Source organism: Ips typographus, linkage group LG9, assembly GCF_016097725.1.
Source record: "Ips typographus isolate SLU linkage group LG9, UJ_Ityp_2.0, whole genome shotgun sequence".
Lineage (NCBI taxonomy): Eukaryota > Metazoa > Arthropoda > Insecta > Coleoptera > Curculionidae > Ips > Ips typographus.
The window spans coordinates 8346372-8362041 of record NC_138430.1 but is presented as its reverse complement, the minus strand read 5'-3'; the positions used below and the strand labels follow the sequence as shown (position 1 = coordinate 8362041).

General features: G+C 33.5%; 3 protein-coding genes across 14 annotated transcripts in view; 2 read left to right on the top strand and 1 right to left on the bottom strand.

Moving 5' to 3' along the window:
* The window catches only part of prom (prominin), a 45017-nt gene that overhangs the window by 11282 nt on the left and 18065 nt on the right, over positions 1–15670 (bottom strand). For 9 of the 11 annotated variants that reach the window (XR_014179344.1, XR_014179345.1, XR_014179347.1 and 6 more), the window contains exon 1: positions 9537–9699. The exons of the other annotated variants lie outside the window; for them this stretch is intronic. Coding sequence is in view for 5 of the 9 variants with exons in the window: in XM_081987281.1 (XP_081843407.1) it covers positions 9537–9655 (119 nt within the window). In the remaining 4 variants the exon portion in view is untranslated. Of the gene's footprint in view, positions 1–9536; positions 9700–15670 lie in introns of those variants that run through there. 11 annotated transcript variants of the gene reach the window in all.
* Daao2 (D-amino acid oxidase 2) lies at positions 1657–9632 on the top strand. The gene is made up of 5 exons (XM_081987293.1): positions 1657–1769; positions 2464–2682; positions 2733–2953; positions 8912–9167; positions 9224–9632. The coding sequence occupies exons 1-5, from the start codon at positions 1727–1729 to the stop codon at positions 9529–9531; spliced, it is 1047 nt and encodes a 348-aa protein (XP_081843419.1). The 5' UTR covers positions 1657–1726; the 3' UTR covers positions 9532–9632.
* The window catches only part of LOC145734131 (trace amine-associated receptor 8c), a 39867-nt gene continuing 36831 nt past the window's right edge, over positions 12635–15670 (top strand). The window contains exon 1 of one of the 2 annotated variants that reach the window (XM_081987290.1): positions 12635–12808. The gene's annotated coding sequence lies outside the window, so the exon portion shown is untranslated. The remainder of the gene's footprint in view (positions 12809–15670) is intronic. The other variant, XM_081987289.1, reaches the window with a different exon arrangement.

The window sequence follows — 15670 nt, the reverse complement described above, 5'->3', positions numbered from 1 at the left end:
ACTTCCGTTTATACCGGAAGTCGATCACAACTTTCTTATTTTAAATAGAACACCCTATATATTATTACATATTTGGATTCCTCACAAAATTCTGACCAACTTTTGTGTACAATGCCCTATCTCTAGCCCGTTTTCGAAATATTTGATGTTTTTCCAAAAAAGTGACAGTGACAATGTGTTTATTCTCAAATAATACGAAATGGTTTGAATTTAGGTATAGGCAAGTAAATTGAAACGTATAGTAATTTTTAATGCTCAAAATGATTTCGTCATAAAAAATGTGGGTTTTTTTAAAAAACTTGAAATTTTTCATTTTTTTTAGTGGCAGGTTTATGATTTTTTTTTGACGACCCTGTATACAAATGAGTCATTACGCACCCTCAGTTTAATAAAACGATCCTTTATTTACAATAACCCAAAGTTTCATTGCAAAATCAAAATTAAGGTTTTGACAGAGTACAAAAATATGTTGAGCGTTGCAACTGTCACTTTTTTGGAAAAACATCAAATATTTCGAAAACGGCTAGAGATAGGCATAGGGCATTGTACACAAAAGTTGGTCAGAATTTTGTGAGGAATCCAAATATGTAATAATATATAGGGTGTTCTATTTAAAATAAGAAAGTTGTGATCGACTTCCGGTATAAACGGAAGTGCAACCATTTTGAAAATATTTTAGTTAGATTGGGCATGCCCACATCAGTATCCTGCCAAATTTTCAAAACTCTCCTATTTATACTTTTTCCAATATCAATCGATGTCTTTCGTCGTGGGACACCCTGTATAGTCGGGATTCTTTGGTCATTTTTGAGCGGCTGTTTCTTCAAATTGATTCACTCGATTTTAATAATTTTTTTGTGAATTAAAAGGTATTTTTTTCCTCTTTCTGATGACCTAAATAATCTTTTTGAAAATTTTCACAAATATGAGTATACAGGGTGTGACATGAAAATTTGGTCTACCGACATATTTTTCTAAAAAAAATTTTTATTCATTAAAACAAAACAAAAACATAATTTTCCATTAAAATCACTGAACATGCCAAAATTTATGATAAAAATATGATTTTGTATTCAAAGTTTTTATTTGGATTACCCTGTATAACGCAGATTAAGCTTTTTTACTTAAATTGGATAGTTTTAAGTGTAACCCTTTCTTTTTCCACACAAAATTTAAAGAAATGGTTAAATTAAAAACAGGAAAAGTAAAAAATAACCCCATTTTTGAAATTTTGCAGTTAAACTTGTAAATGGCCCTTAATCACCAAAACTGGCGAAAACATCATATTGACCACAATTTTTTATCCATTAAAACAAAACAAGAACATTATTTTCCATTAAAATCACTGAACATGCCAAAATTTATGATAAAAATATAATTTTGTTTTCAAAGTTTTTATTTGGGTTACCCTGTATAACGCAGATTAAGCTTTTTTACTTAAATTGGATAGTTTTAAGCGTAACCCTTTCTTTTTCCACACAAAATTTAAAGAAATGGTTAAATTAAACAGGAAAAGTAAAAATATTTTTGAAATTTTGCAGTAAAACTTGTAAATGGCCCTTAATCACCAAAACTGGCGAAAACATTATATTGAGCACAAGACTCGATTAATGGAATTGTTGACAAATGAAACTGGTTTGATTGTTCACAGAAAATTCTTAAATATAAAGAATCATTGAAATTTTTAATGCTTTTGTAGAAAAAATATTAGTATGGTATTCGTAAAATGCACTTTTCAAATTCAAAATCAATCTTTAGACCATTTATAAGTAAGTACCAAAATTCCATACAACTCAAATTACATTAAAAAAGCCCAATACACAAAGTTTTAATATGAGTAAACTGGACTGAGTAAAAAGCAACTAGGAAAATATTTTTACTTTTTGCAGCTTCTAAGTGAACTGTCAAGTCTTGTGACTCTCCTAGTTTTCTAGAAAAGAGGGGAAAAACACTGTTTTCTAGTGTAAACGACCGAGACTTTTGCTGCTTTTTGAAAAGATTACCCCCGGACCAAGCCGAGCATTATTGACGTTCAATTTCACGTATTTTGATGCTGGTTGTTCGTTATTAACGTTATAAATGTATGAGATGGGTCTCTATTGTGGTCGTATATACGAAAAGTGGGTCAAATTAAGTATCTACCTAGTCAAACTCTGTACTAAGAAAGTTTCAGTTTTGTGTAATGGACAAAATCAATGCAAAACCTCGACTAGCATAAAGTTGAGTGGTGTTTTATTTTAATGAGCACGTTAATGAAGAAAATGTTGAAATAATGAGGCTTTCTATACGTTTTTTAGTCAAGGATATAAACATAGTTGATAACAAATATGACTATAATATACAGATTATCTTAATGATATCTATTAATTTAATGAACACTGTGATTACCATGAAACCAAAACATAGTGATTACATTCTGGCCTGGAATTATAATGAGTAAACAAGTTAAAATTGCTGTTATAGGATGTGGTGTAATCGGGTTAACAACGGCCATCGAAATACACCGAAAATTCGGACATCAAGCAAAAGTGGTGATAATCGCTGATAAATTCACTCCAAACACTACAAGCGATATAGCTGCTGGATTATGGGAACCGTACCTGTTAGCGGAAAATAGTGAGGAGAATGTGATTCGATGGTCCGCTGCTACTTACCAGCATATTTTAAAACTATGGAAACAAGGCAAGTTTTTTGCAAGCGAGAGAGAAGGTAAATCAAATTTCGATTTTCAGGCAAAGCCAACGAAACCGGAATTTGCTTACAACCAATCATAAATTTATTCGACTGTCGAGATTATTCAATCCCTAAATGGGCCACGGTTACATTGGGCTACAACGAACTCTCTGACCGTCATTTGCAAAGTTTGAATAAACAGTATGGTCGAAGTTTTACAGGCGGATTTATGTTTGTTGGTTTCACTTGGGAACCTGCAATATTTCTCTCCTGCTTGCAGGTTAGTTGCCCTACATATCCACCAGGTCTCAGCACACTATTAATGACTTTTAATTACATTCAATCGAATCAACTGGAAGAATATTAATAGCACAAACAATGCCCCAAAACTTCCAAGTATGTGTGTGTCTAATCAAATAAACCTCAAAATGGCGTACAGTTTGCAGTTCGACTCTCTTGCCAGAATGCTCTTATATGCAAATAATTTAATATTTGGTATAAAGTTCCGACAAGAAGTACACTAAAGTTTAATTCAGCACCTTTGTTCCGACAAGACATTGGAACTTCCGCTAAAATTACTTTGTAATTCTCCTTTTACATGCGCTATCTGGCGCGTATTCCAAACTTTCGTTATTGCAGAAAATGGCTAAAATAAGTAACGATTTTAAACGACTTTCTACCGAACCTCTCTGCTTTACCTTTTTGCAGTCAACAAGACAAACTTTGCACAAAGTTTCAGTTTCAAATATAGTGGAGAAAATGGTGTAGTTTCTATTGAGGTCAGTTGATAACAATTTTTTATAAATATTACAGTTCCAATGTTTTAAACAATGATTTTACCTCCACTCCATATATACTGCTCATTTTAAACTGCAATGAAAATGCACGAATATCAAAAACCATCGACAATTTCATTTACAAAAATTTTAATTTTCAGATTTTGTTCTGTTATGCACTAATTGGAGTTAATGTTATCAATGAACAATTTTTTTTTTATTACAAAATTGAGTACTATTTTGTTTACATCATTCGTTTTAATATCATTTAATGATTATAGATACTCATTACTTGCTTTCAGTTTTGACTGCTCATTTTTTAGTTTTTGAACCAATTTTCATGTTTTGATCAATTTTCATAATTTTGCTCATTTTTTAGTTTTTGAACCAATTTTTTAGTTTTTGGACCAATTTTCGTGATTTTGATCAATTTTCATTTTTTGAAGATTCCAAAAATGTGCTTAGAACTGTCATTTTCTCACTCCAAGTAGGTTTTACAGGCGATTTTGTCTCTGACTGTCTTTTCAAACTGTGTTTTTGGCAGTTCTAACTTTGACATCACTTTTCTCCCTGACTGTACTAAATTTTCTAGTGTTTTTTTAGGTTATTGAATAGGAAATTTAATGAGGATTCCAAAAATGTGCTTAGAACTGTCATTTTCTCATTCCAAGTGGGTTTTACAGGCGATTTTGTCTGTGACTGTCTTTTCAAACTGTGTTTTTTGGCAGTTCAAATTTTGACACCGCTTTTCTCCCTGACTGTACTAAATTTTGCAGTGTTTTTTATGGTATTGAATAGGAAATTTAATGAGGATTCTAAAAATGTGCTTAGAACTGTCATTTTCTCATTCCAAGTGGGTTTTACAGGCGATTTTGTCTCTGACTGTCCTTTCAAACTGTGTTTTTGGCAGTTCAAACTTTGACACCGCTTTTCTCCCTGACTGTACTAAATTTTGTAGTGTTTTTTATGGTATTGAATAGGAAATTTAATGAGGATTCTAAAAATGTGCTTAGAACTGTCATTTTCTCATTCCAAGTGGGTTTTACAGGCGATTTTGTCTCTGACTGTCTTTTCAAACTGTGTTTTTGGCAGTTCAAACTTTGACACCGCTTTTCTCCCTGACTGTACTAAATTTTCTAGTGTTTTTTTAGGTTATTGTATAGGAAATTTAATGAGGATTCTAAAAATGTGCTTAGAACTGTCATTTTCTCACTCCAAGTAGGTTTTACAGGCGATTTTGTCTCTGACTGTCTTTTCAAACTGTGTTTTTGGCAGTTCAAACTTTGATATCACTTTTCTCCCTGACTGTACTAAATTTTCTAGTGTTTTTTTAGGTTATTGGATAGGAAATTTAATGAGGATTCCAAAAATGTGTTTAGAACTGTCATTTTCTCATTCCAAGTGGGTTTTACGGGCGATTTTGTCTCTGACTGTCTTTTCAAACTGTGTTTTTGGCAGTTCAAACTTTGACACCGCTTTTCTCCCTGACTGTACTAAATTTTGTAGTGTTTTTTATGGTATTGAATAGGAAATTTAATGAGGATTCTAAAAATGTGCTTAGAACTGTCATTTCCTCACTCCAAGTAGGTTTTACAGGCGATTTTGTCTCTGACTGTCTTTTCAAACTGTGTTTTTTGGCAGTTCAAACTTTGACATCACTTTTCTCCCTGACTGTCTCCTGACTGTAAATTTTCTAATGTTTTTTTAGGTTATTGTATAGGAAATTTAATGAGGATTCCAAAAATGTGCTTAGAACTGTCATTTTCTCATTCCAAGTGGGTTTTACAGGCGATTTTGTCTCTGACTGTCTTTTCAAACTGTGTTTTTGGCAGTTCAAATTTTGACACCGCTTTTCTCCCTGACTGTACTAAATTTTGTAGTGTTTTTTATGGTATTGAATAGGAAATTTAATGAGGATTCTAAAAATGTGCTTAGAACTGTCATTTTCTCACTCCAAGTAGGTTTTACAGGCGATTTTGTCTCTGACTGTCTTTTCAAACTGTGTTTTTGGCAGTTCAAACTTTGATATCACTTTTCTCCCTGACTGTACTAAATTTTCTAGTGTTTTTTTAGGTTATTGGATAGGAAATTTAATGAGGATTCCAAAAATGTGCTTAGAACTGTCATTTTCTCACTCCAAGTAGGTTTTACAGTCGATTTTGTCTCTGACTGTCCTTTCAAACTGTGTTTTTGGCAGTTCAAACTTTGACACCGCTTTTCTCCCTGACTGTACTAAATTTTGTAGTGTTTTTTATGGTATTGAATAGGAAATTTAATGAGGATTCTAAAAATGTGCTTAGAACTGTCATTTTCTCATTCCAAGTGGGTTTTACAGGCGATTTTGTCTCTGACTGTCTTGTCAAACTGTGTTTTTGGCAGTTCAAACTTTGACATCACTTTTCTCCCTGACTGTACTAAATTTTCTAATGTTTTTTTAGGTTATTGTATAGGAAATTTAATGAGGATTCCAAAAATGTGCTTAGAACTGTCATTTTCTCACTCCAAGTAGGTTTTACAGTCGATTTTGTCTCTGACTGTCCTTTCAAACTGTGTTTTTGGCAGTTCAAATTTTGACACCGCTTTTCTCCCTGACTGTACTAAATTTTGTAGTGTTTTTTATGGTATTGAATAGGAAATTTAATGAGGATTCTAAAAATGTGCTTAGAACTGTCATTTCCTCACTCCAAGTAGGTTTTACAGGCGATTTTGTCTCTGACTGTCTTTTCAAACTGTGTTTTTGGCAGTTCAAACTTTGATATCACTTTTCTCCCTGACTGTACTAAATTTTCTAGTGTTTTTTTAGGTTATTATATAGGAAATTTAATGAGGATTCCAAAAATGTGCTTAGAACTGTCATTTTCTCACTCCAAGTAGGTTTTACAGTCGATTTTGTCTCTGACTGTCCTTTCAAACTGTGTTTTTGGCAGTTCAAACTTTGACACCGCTTTTCTCCCTGACTGTACTAAATTTTGTAGTGTTTTTTATGGTATTGAATAGGAAATTTAATGAGGATTCTAAAAATGTGCTTAGAACTGTCATTTTCTCACTACAAGTGGGTTTTACAGGCGATTTTGTCTCTGACTGTCTTTTCAAACTGTGTTTTTTGGCAGTTCAAACTTTGACATCACTTTTCTCCCTGACTGTCTCCTGACTGTAAATTTTCTAATGTTTTTTTAGGTTATTGTATAGGAAATTTAATGAGGATTCCAAAAATGTGCTTAGAACTGTCATTTTCTCACTCCAAGTAGGTTTTACAGTCGATTTGGTCTCTGACTGTCCTTTCAAACTGTGTTTTTGGCAGTTCAAATTTTGACACCGCTTTTCTCCCTGACTGTACTAAATTTTGTAGTGTTTTTTATGGTATTGAATAGGAAATTTAATGAGGATTCTAAAAATGTGCTTAGAACTGTCATTTCCTCACTCCAAGTAGGTTTTACAGGCGATTTTGTCTCTGACTGTCTTTTCAAACTCTGTTTTTGGCAGTTCAAACTTTGATATCACTTTTCTCCCTGACTGTACTAAATTTTCTAGTGTTTTTTTAGGTTATTGTATAGGAAATTTAATGAGGATTCCAAAAATGTGCTTAGAACTGTCATTTTCTCACTCCAAGTAGGTTTTACAGTCGATTTTGTCTCTGACTGTCCTTTCAAACTGTGTTTTTGGCAGTTCAAACTTTGACACCGCTTTTCTCCCTGACTGTACTAAATTTTGTAGTGTTTTTTATGGTATTGAATAGGAAATTTAATGAGGATTCTAAAAATGTGCTTAGAACTGTCATTTTCTCACTACAAGTGGGTTTTACAGGCGATTTTGTCTCTGACTGTCTTTTCAAACTGTGTTTTTGGCAGTTCAAACTTTGATATCACTTTTCTCCCTGACTGTACTAAATTTTCTAGTGTTTTTTTAGGTTATTGTATAGGAAATTTAATGAGGATTCCAAAAATGTGCTTAGAACTGTCATTTTCTCATTCCAAGTGGGTTTTACAGGCGATTTTGTCTCTGACTGTCTTTTCAAACTGTGTTTTTGGCAGTTCAAACTTTGACACCGCTTTTCTCCCTGACTGTACTAAATTTTGTAGTGTTTTTTATGGTATTGAATAGGAAATTTAATGAGGATTCTAAAAATGTGCTTAGAACTGTCATTTTCTCACTCCAAGTAGGTTTTACAGGCGATTTTGTCTCTGACTGTCTTTTCAAACTGTGTTTTTGGCAGTTCAAACTTTGATATCACTTTTCTCCCTGACTGTACTAAATTTTCTAGTGTTTTTTTAGGTTATTGTATAGGAAATTTAATGAGGATTCCAAAAATGTGCTTAGAACTGTCATTTTCTCACTCCAAGTAGGTTTTACAGTCGATTTTGTCTCTGACTGTCCTTTCAAACTGTGTTTTTGGCAGTTCAAACTTTGACACCGCTTTTCTCCCTGACTGTACTAAATTTTGTAGTGTTTTTTATGGTATTGAATAGGAAATTTAATGAGGATTCTAAAAATGTGCTTAGAACTGTCATTTTCTCATTCCAAGTGGGTTTTACAGGCGATTTTGTCTCTGACTGTCTTGTCAAACTGTGTTTTTGGCAGTTCAAACTTTGACATCACTTTTCTCCCTGACTGTACTAAATTTTCTAATGTTTTTTTAGGTTATTGTATAGGAAATTTAATGAGGATTCCAAAAATGTGCTTAGAACTGTCATTTTCTCACTCCAAGTAGGTTTTACAGTCGATTTTGTCTCTGACTGTCCTTTCAAACTGTGTTTTTGGCAGTTCAAATTTTGACACCGCTTTTCTCCCTGACTGTACTAAATTTTGTAGTGTTTTTTAGGTTATTGTATAGGAAATTTAATGAGGATTCCAAAAATGTGCTTAGAACTGTCATTTTCTCATTCCAAGTGGGTTTTACAGGCGATTTTGTCTCTGACTGTCTTTTCAAACTGTGTTTTTGGCAGTTCAAACTTTGACACCGCTTTTCTCCCTGACTGTACTAAATTTTGTAGTGTTTTTTATGGTATTGAATAGGAAATTTAATGAGGATTCTAAAAATGTGCTTAGAACTGTCATTTTCTCACTCCAAGTAGGTTTTACAGGCGATTTTGTCCCTGACTGTCCTTTCAAATTGTGTTTCTGGCAGTTCAAACTTTGACACCGCTTTTCTCCCAGACTGTAACTAATTTTGTATTTTTTTTAGGTTAATGAATAGGAAATTTAATGAGGATTTTTTCATTTGTTCATAATTTTGCTCATTTTTTAGTTTTTCAACCAATTTTCGTGATTTTGATCAATTTTCATAATTTTGCTATTTTTTAGTTTTTAGACCAATTTTCCATATTTAGTCTCTTGTGATCTGCAACTACAGTATAAATCATGCAACTAAACACAAAGAAACCTTTTCATATCGACCTTTTTCCTTCCCACTGAATTGCGTGAAAAAAGTAGTCAATCAAGAGTGACACTAAACAGTTTTCCAGGAAGAATTTACAAAAATGGGTGGAGATATCATAGAAAGACACATAGACCGACTAACCGATTTAGAGGGTTTTAGTGTGGTTATAAACTGTACAGGGCTGGGGGCACGCCCTTTATTAGCTGATGAGGCAGTAATCCCCATTAGAGGACAAATAATGCGAGTTGAGGCCCCTTGGCAGCACTTCTGTTACTTAGTAAACTGCGACAATGCTACACAATCCTGCTACATAATTCCTACTAGAAACTTTGTGGTTCTTGGTAAAATTACTGATTGTTATGAAATTACAGTAATTACCTTATTTTTTTTTATTTAGGTGGTACAAAGCAGCAGAGCTTCAATAGAACAGTAGACCCAACCGATTCACAACAAATTGAAAACAACGTTTCGAAACTTTGTCCAGGAATTACCAGGGAAAAACGACTAGAAATGGTAGGATTACGACCATCAAGATATAAAGTGAGGTTGGAATATGAAATGGCTGATTTAGGAAGCACTAAAAACGTTATCATAATACACAATTATGGGCATGGAGGTGCTGGTATTACTTTATCCATTGGATGTGCTAGAGAGGTGGCAGAATTGCTGGATAAAGTTCTTAAATTGAAAATAGCAAAACTATGACTTACCTTTCTTGTACTGTTGTGTTGTTAATAGTTTCACTGCCATAGACTGCAGTAAACGACAATAAAGTAATAATCATCAAAGTATAAGTTTGATTGCTGGGGATTCGTTTTAGTTGCCACATTTTAGTAGAATAAAGAGGAAAGTCCGACTTCCTGTTGAAATTTGACCTACTTATAGGGCTTCGGTTTGTATACACTAGTAAATCTGATTACCCCCAATTAGTTTAACGTATGAGATGAGCGTGTTGAAAGTTTATATACTAAAATGATATGGATTCCGTGCTAACACAAGTGTAATCAGTGAAGGTTTGTTAATTTACTTTTAGTGATTAATTTTACATCCCTTAACCAACTTTGCGAGCAAACAACGAGAATCAACAAGAACATACATGAAATACACGAGTCCTGAAAGTAAATTTAATTAAATGTTAGTCAAAAACTATGAAAGTAACAAACTTTTGAGTAGTTTCATCATGAATCTACTGAAATACACTATTCTTCAAATAATTAATGAAATTTAAACGGAATTTTGCGGGTAACCGGGCATTTTAACGGACGTTTAATTCTCCCCCATTTTATTATTCACGGTTTGTTGAATTGTGCCGCCTCATTCCTTTTCATTACAGATGCATTAAATTAAGTATTCCTTGCCGCCCCCCTCATCTAATTGGTTTGACGTTTCCTGCTCCTCGAGAATTATCGTTTGTCACCGATTTTGGTTGACACCAACCCATGAATTTGCTAGGAAGTAATTAAGTAAGTTCTTAGGATCAAATATTTATAGAAATTTGAAAGATAATTGTCACTTTTCCTTTGGAAATAGATGTCAACTTGCTTGTTTTAAACGGAACACCCTGTATATTTTTGTATTTTCAGGTACATCATGTATAATGTTATATACCTACTGAGATATGACTCTGAGATATTTACCATTTTATGTGAAAATTGGCATTCAAAAACAATTTTAACTTACACCTGTCAGAAAACAGGTTTTTCGAAGATTTTGTGTTTGCGTTGTTTTGACCCTAAATTACTCCCTTATTTGACAAGTTACGTCAAAATGTTATAGAAAACAAAAGATAGAGCAGATTTCAAGCTTCCTAAAAATATCCCCACATGAGTTGATTGATAACACCATTTGGCAGCTAGAGAGCATCAAATTGCCTTTATCATAATATCACATATTATATTGTAAATATTTTTTAGTCAGATTTCATGTATCTCTTAATCCGGCCGAGTTTCTGGCAAAGAAATGGTTAAAATGTTAAATTTTAGGTCTAACTCTGTTAGTTTTTGAGATATCAAAAAACCGACTACACCAGCGTCTTTTCCGGGAAATTCTAACATAAAATGACACCGAGACGTCAACTGTAGCTTGACAAATAAAAAAGTTGTATTTTTTGACGGTCCCAGGCCGCCATTTTGAATTTTCTGTCAAAATATTGACTTGCACCTCATTTTAAAGGAAATTTCACGTAGTTTCAAGAAATGACAGACAAAATGGCGTCCCAGGCCGCCATTTTGAATTTTCTGTCAAAATATTGACTTGTACCTCATTTTAAAGGAAAATTCACGTAGTTTCAAGAAATGACAGACAAAATGGCGTCCCAGTCCGCCATTTTGAATTTTCTGTCAAAATATTGACTTGCACCTCATTTTAAAGGAAATTTCACGTAGTTTTAAGACATGACAGACAAAATGGCATCCCAGTCCGCCATTTTGAATTTTCTGTCAAAATATTGACTTGCACCTCATTTTAAAGGAAATTTCACGTAGTTTTAAGACATGACAGACAAAATGGCGTCCCAGTCCGCCATTTTGAATTTTCTGTCAAAATATTGACTTGCACCTCATTTTAAAGGAAAATTCACGTAGTTTCAAGAAATGACAGACAAAATGGCGTCCCAGGCCGCCATTTTGAATTTTCTATCAAAATATTGACTTGCACCTCATTTTAAAGGAAATTTCACGTAGTTTCAAAAAATGACAGACAAAATGGCGTCCCAGGCCGCCATTTTGAATTTTCTGTCAAAATATTGACTTCCACCTCATTTTAAAGAAAAATTCACGTAGTTTCAAGAAATGACAGACAAAATGGCGTCCCAGGCCGCCATTTTGAATTTTCTATCAAAATATTGACTTGCACCTCATTTTAAAGGAAATTTCACGTAGTTTCAAGAAATGACAGACAAAATGGCGTCCCAGGCCGCCATTTTGATTTTTCTGTCAAAATATTGACTTCCACCTCATTTTAAAGGAAATTTAACGTAGTTTCAAGAAATGACAGACAAAATTTGATTAAACACCATTCCATAAAGCTATACAATATACAAAATTTGTTTAAAACCACTACCACCCATCTTAAATTAAACATTAGGACAAACTTCAAAAGTGAACCTTCTAACGGAGACGGATGTTACCCGTCAACCAGAAATCTCACACTTAAGCACAATTAAGCCAGCCGCAAACCATCCGGTAAGCGAAAAAACCGGGAAAAACAAGGGAAAAGTGGCTAAAACACGATCGAGTAAAGTCCCAAACGAACAAAGCGAAATTACCTGTGTCCTCGTAGCAAAAAGCGAATCCGATAAAAATCAGGAAACCGACATTTTTAGGCTTCCGGATTAGGAAAGTGGGGCTCTAATTAAAGAACTTTAGGATTGCCATGTTATGTCGAATAGAATTGTTGATATTGGTTCCGGGGGACTTAGTTAATTGTTGCACGTTAACAAATCTGAAAGTTTGTTGTGGAACATTGTCTTAGAGCAAACTAAACTTTGCAATGTCACAGTAAGTATATTTTGGCTTGAAAAACCAGACAAAAAACAACAATAACAGCTGTAATAGTTATGCGTGAATTTTCCTAATTGGATCCTCCCAAAATTTCTTTTTGAACACACACACACAATAAACTCAATTTACAACTTTGGCTTTCAAAAAATTGTCAAATTTCTAGGGTCCTCTAAACTAGTAAATTAAGGAGTTTTTCCCGGTAAATTCATAAACAAGTCACAAGGAAACTTGAAAGTCCGTGGTAAAACAAGATTTGCGTTGCGCCTGCTTCAATTGGCGAATCGCAGGACAAAACACGTTAGGATGCTGCAGTCGCTCTGGACCACTTTCGGGACACCACATTTCTGGTCCATGGGACGTCGTTTTGCGGACTTAGTTTCGGAAACTTTGCGCGCGTTTTGAATTTTGATCGAATGTTGTCGGTCGTTCGTAATTTGGTGGGTTTGTTGTCGGACAATGTTGTCAAATCCAGTTTAATTAAGGTAAGTTCCTCGAAGATTGGTAAAATAACAACCATTCTGCTGCTAATTAAAATCAGCATTCCCTTTGAACGTTTTTATTTAATTATCAAAGTGGTGAAGCTCTCCCTTTTTTTTGTGTAAACACTTTTTAACCAAAGGAATTAATTAAATTTGAGACTGACACACATAAAACTCAAGTTAAATTTCAATTGTGATCCTGCTTTAAATTAATTTAAATCAACTTTTTACATGTTAAGACGGTTGGTTGGAATTAAAACAGTCGGAATGTGAAATTAAATATTTTACCTCGTTCAAAGAGGAAAAGGAGAAAGTTTCCTAAATAGTGTTTTCCACTGACGGATTTTAAAAAAGATTTGCAAGAAATTTCAATTTATTATTTTTATTTAGTAAATCGGAAAAGTTAGTCATTTTAGCAAATTACTGTTAGTTAAGAAGAACATTTTTATTTGGCTGAAAGGGGCGTTATTTCAGATACCATATAACAACCCTGCTCATAAGATGATAATAAAATGGAATGATCTAAAATTGTTCCAGTAACAGAAGAGATGAAAATTCTACCATTTCAAAAGGAAAAAGGTATTAAATTTGTCCACTTTTTTACGTTCAAATTATTACCTAAATCCGTTAGTACCAACCAATTTGCATAAACATGTGAGGGACCTTATAAGCAAGCTTACCAACTGAGTTTCCGTAAACTTTTAATATAAGTTAAACAAATTTTCCATAATATTTTAGTCTCCTTTCATTTTCTTTTACAAACAAACTTAAGACAGTTTGATCACATTATCAACTTGGCGATAACAACTTTGCCAAACAGCAAAAGGAGAAGTTTTATCTTTCTAGACACGTGCCAAAATTGTCGGGAAGGGGTGAAACTTTCTGCAAACCGATATTCATCGAGTTTAGCTAACTAAAAATTATTATTTCTTAGCTAAGAAAGTCAATGGTTTTGTTTTAAGCTGAGTTGTAGTTTTTTTTTTTAGCTTGAAATCATTTTTATTACCCTTCGGTGCGAATTTCAGGCGAGAAAACACAAATTTATGTGGTGTGTTCAGAACAAAATGCTGGAATGCTTTTATTTGTCAGCTGGCCGGAATAATACCGCTTTTCCAGTTGACCGAAAAAAAAGTTTATGCGTTTCATGTCAGCGCTTATTAAAGACTAAGATTTGCCTGCATTTTAGTTCAAAAGATTAAAGTTTAAGACTCGTTTTCAACTCACAAACGCAACAAGTTTAAGTACCCGATTAACAAATGAACTTCCCAGAGAGAAATTTAGCTAGAGACACTTGAATACGTTCGTAATATAGTTTCTAGCTTTAATTGACTCGAAGCTTGAAAGTTTAGGTGTTTGCTATCAGATTGTTCAGATTTCTGTCTTTCCAAGTTGGGTAATTTAATCGATGTAGAAAAGAGACATCTCTATAAAGTTCAAATAGCAAAAAACCAGACTGGATTCTTATGGTTCGAGACTTCATTTCTCATCGGGAATTGTTAAATTTCCCGCCTCGAATCTTGTAAAATGTCAATTTTTTCCATTTAAACAAAGTTACTGTTAATTTTACTAAACTTGTTAACAGGTGCATTTAAAATTGTCCAATTTCAAGCTTTTCCCGTTTAATAAACACAAAACTTTGTAATATAGTTTTGTTCCGGCAAATTGAAATGCGAAACCAGGCGGAAAAAAATTCCATTATTACGAAATTCATCCCGTCTAATTAAGCATCCGAAGTTTAATTTACACAAATTGGGTAAAAAAGTATTGACTTTTTCAAGGCACAGCTGGTGTCACTTTTGCCAAGATAATTAAAAACCTGGTTATTAATATTGCCAAATTATTCTTAATAATATTCAATCAACCGAGCTACAATAGAGGTCAAATAGAGCACGAACTGTACAGATTCTAATAATGCGTGTTTACAGGATGAGGATGTATTGAACAGTCCCGTATGTCCATGAGGGAATTATCCAAGTTTACCTACGAAACTAGGATTTATTTGTACGGTGAATATCCCGTTGTAAATCGATGAAAGCGCCTTTCAATTCCCCATGCAGTTCTGATTTGTTCAAGTGTCCGTATGCTCGTACATTAGGGAACGCTCATAACGACTTTTATCGTCTTTTTGAAGATTTGCTTTGTAGTTTTTTCTTTATTTTTATGTGTAGATGTTGTTAATTACATTTTCAATGGTGTTTGTTATGGCATTAATAATGACAGTGTGGTGAATACACGGTTAACTACCCAAACAATTCAAAAAGTTTCTTAGGATCAAATATTTATAGACATTTGAAAGATAATTGTCACTTTCCCTTTGGAAACAGATGTCAACTTGCTTGTTTTAAACGGAACACCCTGTATATTTTTGTATTTTCAGGTACATCATGTATAATGTTATATACCTACCTGTATCCGTTTCTGAGATATTTACCATTTTATGTGAAAATTGGCATTCAAAAGCAATTTTAACTTACACCTATCAGAAAACAGGTTTTTCGAAGATTTTGTGTTTGCGTTGTTTTGACCCTAAATTACTCCCTTATTTGACAAGTTACGTCAAAATGTCATAGAAAACAAAAGATAGAGCAGATTTCAAGCTTTCTAAAAATATCCCCACATGAGTTGATTGATAACACCGTTTGGCCGCTAGAGGGCGTCAAATTTCCTTTACCATAATATCACATATTTATAAATATTTTTTAGTCAGATTTCATGTATCTCTTAATCCGGCCGACTTTCTGGCAAAGAAATGGTTCAAATGTTAAATTTTAGGTCTAACTCTGTTAGTTTTTGAGATATCAAAAAACCGACTGCACCAGCGTCTTTTCCGGGAAATTTTAACATAAAATGACACCGAGACGTCAA